A 16,176-nucleotide genomic window follows, 5' to 3' on the forward strand; every position below is an offset into this window, starting at 1 on the left:
AATGGTACACATTATACAGAATTGCATGCTGTATACTAAAGTATGCGTGCATAAAACTATACATATTTGTCTGAAATCTCCCCAAAACCAGGAATGCATAGTATTTGATATCTGAATTAGAGAGACTTTTGTCATATTTTCCATCTCCCTGCTAATGAAGTATTACGAGCTATCTATGAAGTCTAGTTTTAAATAGTGTCAGGAAAAGAGTTAGGTGGAACTCTACAAACTACTGCAAAATGCACATAGTTGGGAAGGCTGCACTTTAAAAAGTGACATTTGATTTGTTTGAACACAACAAGTAAATTGGCCAACAATTTACAGATGAAGAAGTGGAGAGAGATTATAGATACTCACCAATTCTGGCACACTTCCAAAATATACCCAACAACCTGCATAGAATAAAAAAAAGTAGATACTGTTTACTGGGAAAGGTGATTTATTCAGAACCATATGGAGAATTTATTATATACTAATATTTTAACTGCTGATGCTTTGCTTTAAACTGAAATGTAGTTGATGTTGAGCCACCACTTATGGAGAAAAGTAGGACACAAAAGCTTATCAACCATCAATGTACAGAAACTGTCAGAAACTGAACATATGTTGTGTCACAGGTTAAGCCCAAAGTAAATTAATGTGAGAGTGGCAAAAATTTGCACCAGGGCTTACTATTAGAAGACTGATTCAGTCAACTTCAAGTGCTTTACCTTCAAAAGCAGAAAATACATATGCCCATTTAAATAAATGTTAACTTTGAGAAAACAGTAAATGGGAACAGTTGGTTCTGGATAAATTTTGACATTAAAAAATAAAACTCTCATACTGAAAAAACTTACTTCTTACTGAATATAGTTCTTTATTTAAATGATCTATAATCATGAACTCCAATGATAGCATTTACATAACTATAACATTAAATAAGGAGGAATACAAAAATATGAGCCTATATTTCAGTGTAATATATTCAATATATTTCAACATATACATTTCAATATAAGTGGAAAACCCTAGTTTCATATAATTGTATATGAAATTAACTAAATATGCCATTTAAAACACATATACTCTGGAAATAAAAATTAGACTAATATGTCCATTTCAATTCTATGAATGAATATATTATGAATACATATTATATGGATATATCACTTATTTTGCATGCATTAAAAAATACCAGCTCAATAAAAAAGACAAGTCATTCAATGAATAGATATATTTGGGGAAAAAACACATTATAGACAACTATTTTGTTGGTGTGACAAAAGAATAGAATTATAAATAGTGTTACACATGGTTACAAATCAAGATAAATTAACATTACTTATTTAGTGAATTAGGATTGGTATAAGAAAATCATAATGTTTAAATTACAGGGAAATTTATAATTTTTTTTTTCCCCAAAGAGATGGCTGGCAATGAATCATTGTATTTGAATGGTTAAGACTGAAAGAAAATGCTGATTCAATTAAGTTCTATACACTTTCCTCCTTTGAAGTATACAGTAAATTCCTGACATCAAAGCAAGAAGTCTCTTAGTACAGATTAAATGAAATGGCAAAAATACAAGTTTACTGTGAAGGATGGGCATTCTGACAGGTGAAACAATTTTCTTCTTATAGGAATAAAAAGGACAAAAATCATATACACTCTTGAAAGCAAAGGATCAGGGCTAGATTGTGCCTAAATTCAATCCTACTTAATTGGCTGCATAACTGTGAGCAAGTTATTTTACCTCTTTTATCTCTTTATCTCATCCTCATAGGGTTGTTACAAGGATTAAATGAGTTATTACACAGAAAGTCTTTAGAATAGTGATTAACATGCGCTGTGTTCAGTATTACACAGGCTAAAGATGTATGTGACAATAACTCCAGGTATCACTTACATTGGCTTACATTTCATCAAAAATTGAAAGACAACTGGTTAGTGATCTGCAAAGCCCTGGATGCTTGATTCTAAAAGTCTGTTGATTATAAAATGCATTACTGACTTAAAGCTCCTCTGGTTGAGGTACTCAGAGGCAGGACACCTGAAGTTCCTCTATGGGAAGCTTAGGGCCCCACAGAATAATCTGAAACCACATGACCACAGTCAAGGTCTTTTCAGGTCATATAGCCTAGAAATAACTAAAAGGCTCATTAGGAAATTGGTATAACACACTTAGCATATTGAAAGCTATTTAAGTGAAAAAAATTTCCCAACTTGGCAACTTAAGAGATTAATTGGTACTGCTTTGGCCTTTTTCACGTATTTCCCTACCTAGACATTTCTGTAACATCCCAAATGCTACAAGGAACTTTATTAGCTGGTAAAAACCAATGCAGATATGCTGCTTAGTTTCTAAGGATATAAGCCAATAAGTATATCTGCTGATAAAATTATTAAGTCTACGAAAATATGAAGCAAGACAAAGTAGCAATCTTTCTCTGCTGCTTTTTAGTTCTATATTATTTGAAGCAGCAAAAAATTAATTTGTTATTTTCAACAGTGAAGTTATCAAGAACTCATTTTATCTAATTGGTCCAGATATCTTCACTTTAGCATGGAATACTCACTACAATGAAAGGAAAGCTTATTTTGAGTCTCATAAAAATACGCATTACAACAGAAGAGAACAATGACCAGTAAAAATTTCTTCTACAGAAAATACTTCATATGTACAAGTCAAAATAAAAAGGGCTTAACATTTATATAAATAGAAGCAAAGTTTTAAAAAAAGCTTTGAAACAGCTGACTATATCATTATATATATTTTAAAATGTGAAAATAGGCATGCTATTTCTTTGGTTTTTATGTAGGAGAAATATACTACTACTCAACCTCTACTGTAAGGTTGGCAGCCCTGAGAACTCCTTTTTTAATGTAGCATGTTATGGATGTATTACTGCTTCCAAAGGAATGAGGAGCAGACATTTCCACATGCAATCTACTTTTTTTGTCGCAGCATCAGAAAAGTACAAATACACTGTTCTGCCACTATGAGATTGTTCTTCAATGACATAAACACTTAAATTTCTTATTAGACATTATGTATTACATTAGAAATCTAAACTAATGATCAATGAGACTGTTTATTGGATTCTACCATATGCTTTAACTATAAGTTAATCGTTGGGGTTGCAGAGGAAGGGTAGGAGGAAATAAAACTGGCTGGGTAGAAAGGCTTCAGGCACAACTAAACAACAAATAAGATTATATAATTTCAACAAAGGGACAAAGTATTGAGTGCTGAGTTCAGAGAAAAAGGTGGACTGATGAGAAGATAATGTCTACAAAGGAAGTGAGGCATTGTCAGAAAAACTGATGGACAAATAACATCTATTTTCACCTTCAGTAGGTTAAATAAAATCCCTCATGCCAATAGAGACAATCAGTTTATTGGAACAGGATTATAGATTTTCATTATTCAAAACTGGTTAGGGGTTCTATTTATATCTTTATAGATGTCCAAACAAACCTATGTAATAAAAAGAAAGGAATAGTAACAAAAGCCAAATGATTTAGATAATAGGATGTTTGAATAAATGTTAATTATGACCCCAAAGATATAATGGAGTTGAAGGAAAGAGAATTATTTCTTCTCATGGTTGAGTATCTACTACCTGGCCTCTTGTAGGGGCTTTTTATTAGTGGAAAAGCAGAGTTTGACCTTTCAGTATCTTAATTTGGCCCTTTTCCTTTCATCAAAAATAAAAAAGGTGCTGGAGATAATTAATTATTCCTATGTGAAGTATTCTACTATTTCATCCTATTATTTCTTAAGATGATTAAGTGAGGTACAGGATCTTACCACAAAAGAATTAAGACAATTGTGAATTCAAGAAATTAATAAATCTGTAAGGCAAAGAAAGTCTACATAGTTTTCACCACATGGTCTCTGTTTTTTTACATACTTGTCCTTCTGGTTGAACTCAATATGTATTTCTGTATTAGGAACATGGCACTTAAAAATTTTAAGTCTTTGTGGTATCATATTAAGCTTAAAATTTTTGGGGGTGTGAACATATAATTAAAAGTGATGTGACATGCCCAAGACTTAATTTTCATTACTTTTTTAAGTAAGCTAAATAAATTTCTCCAAAGATGTTTGCTTTATGATACAGATGGGGAGCCTATATGATTAGACCAGTCTTGGAATAAAGAGGCAATGTCTATATTATTATTTTTATGGACACAGTGCTTATAAGATGTTTAATGCTTTCAAAATATGATAACCAATTTTACTAATATTCTATTAAATACTAAGGCCAAACACTGTCTTTGAAAGTACTAAACTATAGCTTCAATCTCAGAAACAAATCTATCACATCTTTTAAAATACATTTTTTTTCAGTCCAACACATTTCAGGTCACTTCTGATATTTATATTTTTATTTAGTAAGCTTCTGTGACTATAAAGATTTGGATTTTTAAAAATAGGGAAAAAATAATGTAAAAAGTTATTACAAACTAAATTACATATAGGAATTAAATTATTTAATGACTTTCAATAATTGACATTCAATATCTCTAAGAACTAATTTGGGTGATTAGACATTATTAGTGACATACCCAGTTTTATTTCTGTCCAGGAGGCTGGGTGCCAAGGATCGGATATAAGCACAGGTACATATAAGCAGCAAGATTACAGTCAACAGACTCTGAAAATTGAAAATGGCAGACTAAAAAGAGAAAAAGAAAAATTAATGTCACAAGATAAACTGCACAGGTAAAAAATGTCAATTTCATATTAAGAATCATACTTTTTTCTTCAAAAAGGCAAACAGAATGACATGTCTGAGAACACTTTAAAAGCAAAATCACAAGGTATTCTGAGAGCATACTTTCCATTCTTTGGGCTAAGGAATTCAGAAGATGCAACAAAAATTCTAAATTCAAGAACTTAAAAACACTACCAAAAATGTCATGAATCCAAAACAGCTCACCAAAGCTTAACCAATAATTAATAGAGATATTCTAGGATCCCAGACTACTAGGCAGGACATGGGGTCTCCAAGCTCTGCAAGTAAGCTGGTTATATATGACCTCAGTTGAATACTGGCTTCTCTAAATCTCTGTTTCACATCAGTAAAACTGGGTGGAGAATGGGGAGACAGATTCAATGCTGGCTCAAGTTTCTTTCAATTCTGAAATTCTTTTAGAATAAGAATGCTTTAAATTTAAGTAATCATGTTCCATTTATTGACTAATACTAGCCTGTTAGGTTTTGGTGAAAGAAAAGCACTTGCTCATTCACTGCTGATTTTTTAAAAGTTATTAAAATAAAATTTAACACAGGATTCTGTTCCTGAAGAAAACTGTTATATGTTTATCACAATACTCATCCCTGAAGAGTGGACACTGCCTATCAACTCTGAATCTCCAGCACCTGACTATGTGCCAACCGCACAGTGGGAGCCCAATAAGAGATGATTGAATAAATAAAACAATTTTTAAAAAGTGCAGGAATACTACTGTATGTATAATAAAGGATAACATTTCCATTATACACAGGTAGCTAAAATATATCAATCTCACACAGTAGCCAGCAATATGCTTATTTAGTAAATTCAGAAGTACCTCCCGAGGGGGATCACGATGGCAGAGTAGGAGGATGTGAAGCTCACCTCCCCCAACAAACACATCGAAAATACATCTACATGTGGAACAATCCTCACAGAAAACCAATGGGAAATGGGCAGAAGATCTCCTATACAACCAAAACTGCAAGAAAGACCTCCATGTAAGTAGGTAGGACAGGAAAAGAAAAAAAAAGCATCAGGATGGGACCTGAGCCTTTGGGGGGGATGTGTAAAGGATAAGAGGTCCACACAGTCAGGCTTAGCGAGCCCCCTTGCCTGCTGGGACAGACAGAGGGGCTGGAGAAGCCTGGACTTTACTTGAGAGGAGTGTGTGCAGGCTGGCCTGCTAACAGTCACGGTGGAGGGAGACTGGTGCTGGCGCCTGTACCTCACCACACTTTCCAATCAAAGTTTGAATCTTGCGGGGTTACAAATACCTACAGCAGCTAAGCAGTGAATCTCGGCAGACAAACCCTAGAGAAAGACTCCATTTAGCTGCAAGGAGCTAGTCCTGAGGGTCTGGGGTGTGGTCCAGGTCTAACAACAGAGCGCACTGTCCCACTGTCAGCACTCCTAAGGTGGGGGTGGGGGGGAAGGGGGTGGGTCTGGGCTTTGTCAGCAGCACCTGGTGGAGCACAGAAAGGCATGTATCTGGTACAAAGCCTCTAGGGAGGAGTACTCAGTGCTCCAGTTCTGCCCACCCCACACCTCTGCTTGGAGTTGGATCTGGGGTGGACAGGTCCTGAGAGAGGCCTGCCACAGAGGCAGTCAAGGTCCCAAGCAGCAGCCCAACCATCTCGATTCATGCAGCCACAGCACTCTGGCCCCCAGCGCCAGCCTACTCCATACCACAGCCTAGCACTACATCTAGGACGAACACAATGGAAAAAGGGAAGCAACTTTGGACTGCATGGGAGGTACATAGGTTCACCGTGACCACATGGGCCTCACCTGCTTCAGCAGTCACCTCCTTTGGGACAGGGCACGCACTCAAGGGCAATGGAGCCTCATCAAATCCAACCCTCAGGGCTTCTACTCCAACAACTGGGGAGGAGGCCCTGACTCCAACAGGCCATGGAGCAACGAGGGGGCTCTGCCTAACACCCAGTGCAGGCCCTAGACTCCAAAACACCAATCACATCCCCATCAAGGGGATAACAGCCAGCAGACTCTGGGGAGAAGAGGTGGCTGGCATCCATACCAAAACCGGCCCTCACACCAAAAATACTGGACTCACACAGAGTACACATGATACTCCCACGTTGAAAACACCCCTTCAAGACCACAGTAGAAAATGTTTCTCCTAAATTCAGACAGAAGAAGGTAAACAAAATGAAAAAGGAGAGGAGCTACTCCCAATTAAAAGAACAACAGACATCTGAAAGAAATGAAGCAGACCTCACCAGTCTCCTAGACCCTGAGTTCAAAAAGAAGATAAAAAAAGTGCTAAAGGAATTAAGATTACCAATAGAAATGCAGATCACTGTAACAAGGAACTAGAAACTACAAAGATGAAGCAATCAAAATTAGACAACTCAAGTGCTGAGATAACAACCAATCTAGAGCGATCAACAGCAGACTAAATAACACTGAAGAACAAATAAGTGATCTGGAGAATAGAATGATGGAAATCACTCAATCAGAACAGCTAAAGGAAAACAAAATTTAAAAATGAAAACAACTTACGAGATTTCTGGTATAACATTAACCATACCAATGTTCACATTACAGTGGTCTCAGAAGAAGAGAGGTAAAAGGGGATTGAAAATTTATTTGAGGAAATTAGGGCTAAAAATTTCCCAAGCCAAAAGAAAGAAACAGATATCCAGGTACAGGAAGCACAGAAGGTCCCCAAAAAGATGAACCCAAACAGATCTATACCAAGACATATCATAATTAAAATGGCAAAAGTTAAAAACAATGAGAGAGCTCTAAAGGCAGCAAGAGAAAAACAAAGAGCCATATACAAAGGAATCCCTATCAGGCTATCAGCTGAATGAATCCTCTGCAGAAAACTGCAAGCCAGAAGGAAGTGGCATGATATACTCAAAGTCCTGAAAGGGAAAAACCTGCAACATACTTTACCCAGCAAAAATATCATTTACAATAGAAGGAGATAAAGAATTTCTCAGACAAGCAAAAACTAAAAGAACACAGCAATACTAAACCTACCCTAAGGTCTCCTCAAAAGAGAAAAGTAGCAAGAATTTATATGAAAGTGAAAATTACAATAGGATAGGCAAATATATAAAAGGATTGAAGATCATTTAAATAAGACATTACATTGATTAAAAACAAGAAGGGACTTCCCTGGTGGCCAAGTGGTTAAGAATCCACCTGCCAATGCAGGGGACATAGATTCGATCCCTGATCCAGGAAGATCCTACATGCTGTGGAGCAACTAAGCCTGTGTGCCATAACTACTCAGCCTGCGCTCTAGAGCCCGCGAGGCACAACTACTGAGACTGCATGCCACAACTACCGAAGCCCATGCACCTAGAGCCTGTGCTCCGTAACAAGAGAATCCACCGCAGTGAGAAGCCCATGCACTGCAACAAAGAGTAGCCCCCGCTCACTGCAACTAGAGAAAGCCCATGTGCGGCAATGAAGATGCGATGCAGCCAAATCAAAGACAAAAACAAAAACAAACAAAAAAAATTGTAGAAAGCAAATAGAGATAGTTATGGGTCAACATACTTGAAAACCCAGTTAACCACAAAATAAAAAACATACAATAGATTCACAAAAATCAAAAAGAAAGGAACTCAAGCATAATACGAAAGAAAACCATCAAACCACAAAAGGAAAAACAAAAAGAAGAAATCAACAAAGAAGTACAAAATTAACTGGAAAACAAGGTTTAAAATGGCAATAAGCACATACCCATCAATAACTACTTTAAATGTCAATGGACTAAATGACCTGATCAAAAGACAGAGTGGCAGATTAGATAAAAAAATAAGAACCTACAATATGCTACCTACAAGAGACTCACTTCAGGGCTAAGGAGACACATAGACTGAAAGTGAGGCTATGGAAAAAAATATTTCAGGCAAATGGAAATGACAGTAAAGTGGTGGTAGCAATAATCATATCAGACAAAGTAGACTTAAAGTCCATAAAGAAAAAGAAGGACATTATACAATGATAAAGGGATCAATACAATTAGAGGATATTACACTCAGTAACATATACGCACCCGGTATAAGGACCTAAATATATATCAATAGAATACTAACAGACATAGAGGGAGAAACTGGCAGAAATACAATAATAGTAGGGGACTTTAACATCCCACTGACATCAATGGACAGATCTTCCAGACAGAAAATCAGTAAGAAAACAGATGTCCTAAATGACACAATAGACCAGTTGGACTTAATTGACATCTACAAGACACTACATCCCAGAAAACCAGAAAACACATATTTTTTCAAGCGTACATGGAACATTCTCTAGGATAGACCACATACTGGGTCACAAAACAAGCCTCAACAAATTTAAGAGCATAGAAATTATTTTAAGTATCTTTTCTGACCACAATGGTATGAAACTAGACATCAACCACAGGAGGAAAAATGGGAAAAGAACAAACATATGGAGACTAAACAACATGCTACTAAAAAACCAATGGGTAAAGGATGAAATAAAAGAAAAAAAATCAGAAAATACCTTGAGACAAATGACAATAAAAACACAACCTTACACAATCTATGGGATGCAGCAAAAGTGGTTCTAAGAAGTTCATAGCAGTACAGGTCTTCCTCAAGAAACAAGAAAAATCTCAAATAAACAACCCAACCTACTACCTAAAAGAATTAGAAAAGAACAAACAAAACCCAAAGTGAGCAGAAAGAAGGAAATAAAGATGAGAGAAGAAATAAAGGTTAAAAAAAACCCCAAACTAACAGAAAAGATCAGTAAAACGAAGAGCTGGTTTCCCAAAAAGATAAACAAAATCTACAAACTCTAGCCAGGCTCACCAAGAAGAAAAGAGTGGGCCCAAATAAACAAAATAAGAGATGAAAAAGGAGAAATAACAATTGATACCACAGAAATATAAAAAATCATAAGAGAATACTATGAACAATTATATGCCAAGAAATTGGACAACCCAGAAGAAACGGACTAGTTTCTAGAAACACACAGCCTGCCAAAATTGAGTCAAGAAGAAACATAATTTTAACAGAACGATCAAAGTGAAACAGAACCTGTAAGAAAATACTCCCTGCAAACAAAAGTCCAGGACTGGATGGCTTCACTGGGAATTTCTACCTAACATAGAAAGAACTTAAACCTATCCTTCTCAAACTGGTCCAAAAGGTTGAAGAGGAGGGAACTCTACCAAATTCATTCTATGAAGCCACTATCACCTTGTTACCAAAGCCAAAGACACTACAAAAACGGAAAATTATAGGCCAATACCTTTGATGAATATAGATACAGAAATACTCAAAATGTTAGCAAACTGAATCCAACAATACATTAAAAGGATCATACACGATGATCAAGGGGGATTTATCCCAAGGATGCAAGGATTTATCAATATCCACAAATCACTCAATGTGATATACCACATTAGCAAATTGATGAATAAAAATCACATGATCATCTCAATACATATAGAAAAAGCAAACAAAATTCAACATCCATTCATAATAAAAACTCTCGTGAAAGTAGATACAGATGAAACATATCTCAACACAATAAAAGCCATTTATGACAAACCCACAGCCAACAATACTCAACCCTGAAAAGCTAAAAGCCTTCCTACTAAATTCAGGAACAAGACAAGGATGCACACTCTCACCAATTCTATTCAGCACAGTATTGAAAATCTTAGCCACAGCAATCAGACAAGGAAAAGAAAAGGTATCCAAATTGAAAGGGAAGAGTAAAACTGTCTCTGTTTGCAGATGATATGATACAGTATTTAGAGAACCCTAAAGTCTCCACACAAAAATTAGCAGAATAAATGAATTCAGCAAGGTAGCAGGATACAAGATTAATATACAGAAAGCTGTTACTTTTCTTTACACTAACAATGAACTATCAGAAAGAGAAAGTAAAAAAACAATCTTGTTTAAAATCATCTCAAAAAGAAAAAAAAAAGAAAAGAAAACCCTAGAAATAAATTTATCCAAGGAAGTGAAAGACCTATATGCTGAAAACTATAAAACACTGATAAAGAAAACTGAAGATAACTCAAAGAAATGGAAAGATGTCCCATGCTCTTGGATTGGAAGAATTAACATTGTTAAAATGGCCATACTACCCAAAGCAATCTACAAATTTAATGCAATCCCTATCAAAACACCCATGACATTTTTCACAGAACTAGAACAAATAACCCTAAAATTTACATAGAACCACATAATTCCCAGAATTGCCAAAGCAATACTGAGGAAAAAGGACAAAACTGGAGGCATAACACTTCCAGACTTCAGACAATAGTACACAAAGCTACAGTAATCAAAACAGCATGGTACTGGCACAAAAACAAACATACAGATCAATGGACAGAATAGAGAGCCCAGAAATAAAACCACACACCTACGGTCAATTAATCCAGAACAAAGGAAGCAAGAATATATAATGGAGAAAAGACGGTTTCTTCAACAAGTGTTGTTGGGAAAGCTGGACAGCTACACATAAATCAATGAAACTAGAATATTCCCTCACACCATATACAAACTCCAAATGGATTAAAGACCTAAGTACAAGACATGACACCATAACTCCTAGAAGAAAACATAGGCAAAACATTCTCAGATATAAATTGTAGCAACATTTTTTTTAGATCAGTTTCCCATGGCAAAAGAAATAAAAAGCAAAACAAACAAATGGGACCTAATCAAACTTAAAAGTTATTACACAGCCAAGGAAACCATCAACAAAATGAAAAGACCACCTATGGAATGGGAGAAAATATTTGCAATGGATGAGACCTACAAGGGGATAGTATCCAAAATACACAAACAGCTCATACAACTCAATATGAAAAAAACAACCCAATCAAAAAATGAGCAGAAGACCTAAAACTAAATAGACATCTCTCCAAAGAAGACATTCAGATGGCCAATAGGCACATGAAAAAATGCTCAACATCACTAATTATTAGAAAAATGCAAATCCAAACCACAATGAGGTATCACCTCACACCCATCAGAATGGCTCTCATCAAAAAGTCTACAAATAACAAATGCTGGAGAGGGTGTGGAGAAAAGGGAACCCTCCTATTCTGTTTGTGGGAATGTAAATTGGTGCAGCCACTATGGAAAACAGTATGGAGGTTCCTTAAAAAAGGAAAAATAGAGCTATCATATGATCCAGCAATCCTACTCCTAGGCATATATCTGGAAAAGATGGAAACTCCAATTTGAAAAGATAGATGCACCCCAGTGTTCATAGCAGCACTATTTACAATAGCCAAGCAATGAAAACTAGTCAAGTGCCCAACAACAGTGGATTGGTTTAAGAAGATGTCATACACACACACACACACACACACACACACACACATGCACACACAAACACACAATGGAATATTAGCCACAAAAAGAATGAAATACTGCCATTTGCAGCAACATGGATGAACCTAGAGAATATCACACTAAGTGAAGTAAGTTAGAGAAAGACAAATATCATATGACATCACTTATACGTGGAATCTAAAACGTAATACAAATGAATCTATATACAAAACAGAGACAGACTCAGAGACACAGAAAACAAACTTATGGTTACCAAAGGGCAAAGGGACATGGGGAGGGATAAATTAGGAGTATGGGATTAGCAGATTGCTTAGAGATAAGCAATAAGGGTTTATTGTATAGCAAAGGGAACTATATTCAATATCTTGTAATAACCTGTAATGGAAAAGAATCTGAAAAAAAATATCTGAATCACTTTGCTGAACACCAGAAACTAACAGAATATTATAAATCAACTATACTTCAATTAAAAAAAAAGTATTTCTTGTAAAGTCAGGAGTTAGACAAAGAATAAGAGTTATAAAAAAAACTATTTTAAGGTGAAATTATTACTTGCAAATATAAAGCGTTACCTGAAAAGCCCAAAAGAATCTAGTGAAAAATGATTACAGACCATAAGGGAATTAAAATTGAGTAAGGTGGCTAGGCACATATTTAAAATACTTAAATCAACAATCATCAAAATTACAATATCAACCAGTTGAGAAACAAAATGGAAAAAAAGGACTCCATTTATAACAGCAATTAGAACAAAATGCTAAAATATATAGGAATAATCTTAACAAGAAATCTGTAATATTGGCATCAAAGGCCAATTGACAAAGCCTTAAAACATACTGAAGCATACAAAAGTAGAACGGAGTGGTATGCCAGGTTCTTATATTGAAAGGCAATACTGTAAAGCTAATCTATAAATTTAAAATGAACCCAACTGCAACAAGTTACTTTTTTTTTTTTTAAATTGACAACTGATACTGAAATTCATATGGCAAAATAAGTAAGCAAGAATAGCCAGGAGATCCTAAAAAAAGAATTAGCTATCAGAAACTGTCATAATATTTTTTAACCTTTTACACATTTAATGATTTTTATTTGCTATCTATTCAATACATTTAAAAAATTATACATGTTATTTGCCAATATTTTAAGGACAAAAAAATGCTTCTGTACAATGCTAAGTGATGGAAAAACATGATTTCACAATCAGTATATCTGTAGCTATGTAAACCTTTATGCAAAGAGAAGACAATTAAATGATTATCACTGGAAGGTTTTTAACCTAATTATCAACTTTTCTGGATTTCTCAAATTTTCTAAGTGTTACGATTATGGTCTGAACAAGGTAAAATTGATTTGTAATTACTATTTTAATAGCTGTTCTCTGTGCAAATCATTTCTTCATGGATATAATAAGGATAAAATTTAATATGTCTTGGTTTTTAATTGAACTGGATTTTAACCTTGCATCTGTGAAAGCAAGTAATATATATTTTTAAACTTGAAATAAATCAATAAAGGAAATGGTGATCAACTCTAGAGAGAAATCATAGTATCTCACAATGCTTATTTTTAAAGGTCATATTTTGAACATGTATATGAATTTGTCAATGAATAGTATTTGATAATAATCTAATGAAATATAAAGCACAGGTTTCCTCCTAGCCAACATAACTAAACATGTATTTCATATCTACTTTGTCTGGAGCATGAGGGTAGACACTGGATCAAAAAAAGTACATAGCAAGACAGGAGACAAGATGGTGGAGTAGAAGGACTGGAGCTCATGTACTCTCACGAAAACACCAAAATCGCAACAAACTGCTGAACAACCATCGACAGAAAAGACTCCAATCTACCAAAAAAGATATTCTACATCCAAAGATGAAGAAACCACAAGACAGTAGGAGAGGTGCTTTTGGCAGGTGGGTGACCCACAAACAGGAAAGTACTTATATTGCAGAGGTTCTCCCACAGGAGTGAGAGTTCTGAGCCCCACGTCAGGCTCCCCAGCCTGGGGGTCTGGCAGTGGGAAGAGCAGCCCCCAGAGCATTTGGCTCTGAAGGCCAGTGCGGCTTGAATGTAGGAGCTCCACAGGACTGGGGGAAACGGACTCGACTCTTGGAGGGCAAACACAAGGCTTCACGTGCACTGGGACCCAGGGCAAAGCAGTGGCTCCATAGGAGCCTGGGTCAGACCTACTTATGGGGATTGGAGGGTCTCCTGGGGAGGCAGGGAGTGGCTGTGGGGGCAAGGACACTGCTGGTGGAGGCCCAGGGAATACCCACTGGCTGCCATGTTGGCCTCACCCAATGGCCTGCAGGCTCCAGAGCTGGGATGCCTCAGGCCAAACAACCAACAGGGTGCGAACACAGCCCCACCCATCAACACACAGGCTGCCTAAAGCCTTACTGAGCTCACAGCCAGCTCTAAACACACCCCTTGACACGGCCCTGCCCACCAGAGGGACAACACCCGGCTCCACACAACAGTAGGCAGGCACCAGTCCCTTCAACCAGAAGGCCTGCACAGACCCCTGGACCAACCTTACCCACCGGGTGCATTTCTATACACTAATAACGAAAGATCAGAAAGAAATTAAGGAAACAATCCCATTTACCATCGCATCAAAAAGAATAAAACACCTAGGAATAAACCTAGCTAAGGAGGCAAAAGACCTGTACTCTGAAACCTACAATACTCTGATGAAAGAAACTGAAGATGACACAAACAAATGGAAAGATATACTATGTTCTTGGATTGGAAGAATCAATATTTTCAAAATGACTATAATACCCAAGGCCATCTGTAGATTCAATGCAACCCCTATCAAATTACCAATGGCATTTTTCATAGAACTAGAACCAAAAAATCTTAAAATATGCATGGAGACACAAAAGACCCTGAATATTCAAAGCAATCTTGAGAAAGAAAAACAGAGCTGGAGGAATAAGGCTCCCTGACTTCAGACTCTAATACAAAGCTAGTCAACAAAACAGTATGGTACTGGCACAAAAACAGAAATATAGATCAATGGAACAGGATAGAAAGCCCAGAGATAAACCCACGCACCTATGGTCACCTAATCTATGACAAAGGAGGCAAGAATACACAATGGAGAAAAGACAGTCTCTTCAATAAGTGGTGCTGGGAAAACTGGACAACTACATGTAAATGAATGAAATTAGAACATTCCCTAACACCATACACAAAAATAAACTCAAAATGGATTAAAGACCTAAATGTAAGGCCAGACACTATAAAGTCTTAGAGGAAAACATAGGCAAAACACTCTGACATAAATCACAGCAATATCTTTTTGGATCCAACTCGTAGAGTAATGGAAATAAATACAAAAATAAACAAACGGGGCCTAATTAAACTTAAAAGCTTTTGCACAGCAAAGGAAACCATAAACAAAACGAAAGGACAACCCACAGAATGGCAGAAAATATTTGCAAACCAAGTGACTGACAAGGGATTAATCTCCCAACCTAAACATCCACCAACAGAAGAATGGATAAAGAAGATGTGGTACATAATATAATGGAATATTACTCAGCCATAAAAAAAGAATGAAATAATGCCATTTGCAGCAACATAGATGGGCCTAGAGATTATCATACTAAGTGAAGTAAGTCAGACAGAGAAAGAAAAATATTATAATATCACTCATACGTGGAATCTAAAAAGATGATACAAATGACCTTATTTACCAAACAGAAACAGACTCACAGACTTTGAAAACAAACTTATGGTTACTAAAGGGGAGAGGTGGGGGGGGGGAGGGATAAATTAGGAGTTGGGGATTAATATATACACACTACTATGTATAAAATAGATAATCAATAAAGATCTACTGTAAAGCACTAGGAACTCCACTCAATATTCTGTAATAATCTATATGGGAAAATAATCTGAGAAGAATGGATATATGTACATGTATAACTGAATCACTTTGCTGTACATCTGAAACACACACAACATTGTAAATCAACTGTACCTCAATATAAAATAAATATTAAATTAAAAAAAAGGACATAGCATGATTCCTTCTTTTCAGTTTATAGCTGACAACAAAAATAACTGATATTCACGGAATTCTTTGTTTTGGTTATCCT

The 16,176-nt window shown here is 36.0% G+C and overlaps 1 protein-coding gene across 1 annotated transcript in view; it reads right to left on the bottom strand.

Moving 5' to 3' along the window:
- Positions 1-16,176, bottom strand: part of TMEM167A (transmembrane protein 167A) — a 47,900-nt gene that overhangs the window by 23,278 nt on the left and 8,446 nt on the right. Inside the window, exons 2-3 of the mRNA XM_082378593.1 lie at positions 4,555-4,664; positions 358-392 (exon numbers count right to left, since the gene is read on the bottom strand). Of these exons, the coding sequence (XP_082234719.1) occupies positions 358-392; positions 4,555-4,664 (145 nt within the window). The remainder of the gene's footprint in view (positions 1-357; positions 393-4,554; positions 4,665-16,176) is intronic.

This window comes from Balaenoptera borealis, assembly GCF_965194805.1.
Source record: "Balaenoptera borealis genome assembly, chromosome: 2".
NCBI lineage: Eukaryota > Metazoa > Chordata > Mammalia > Artiodactyla > Balaenopteridae > Balaenoptera > Balaenoptera borealis.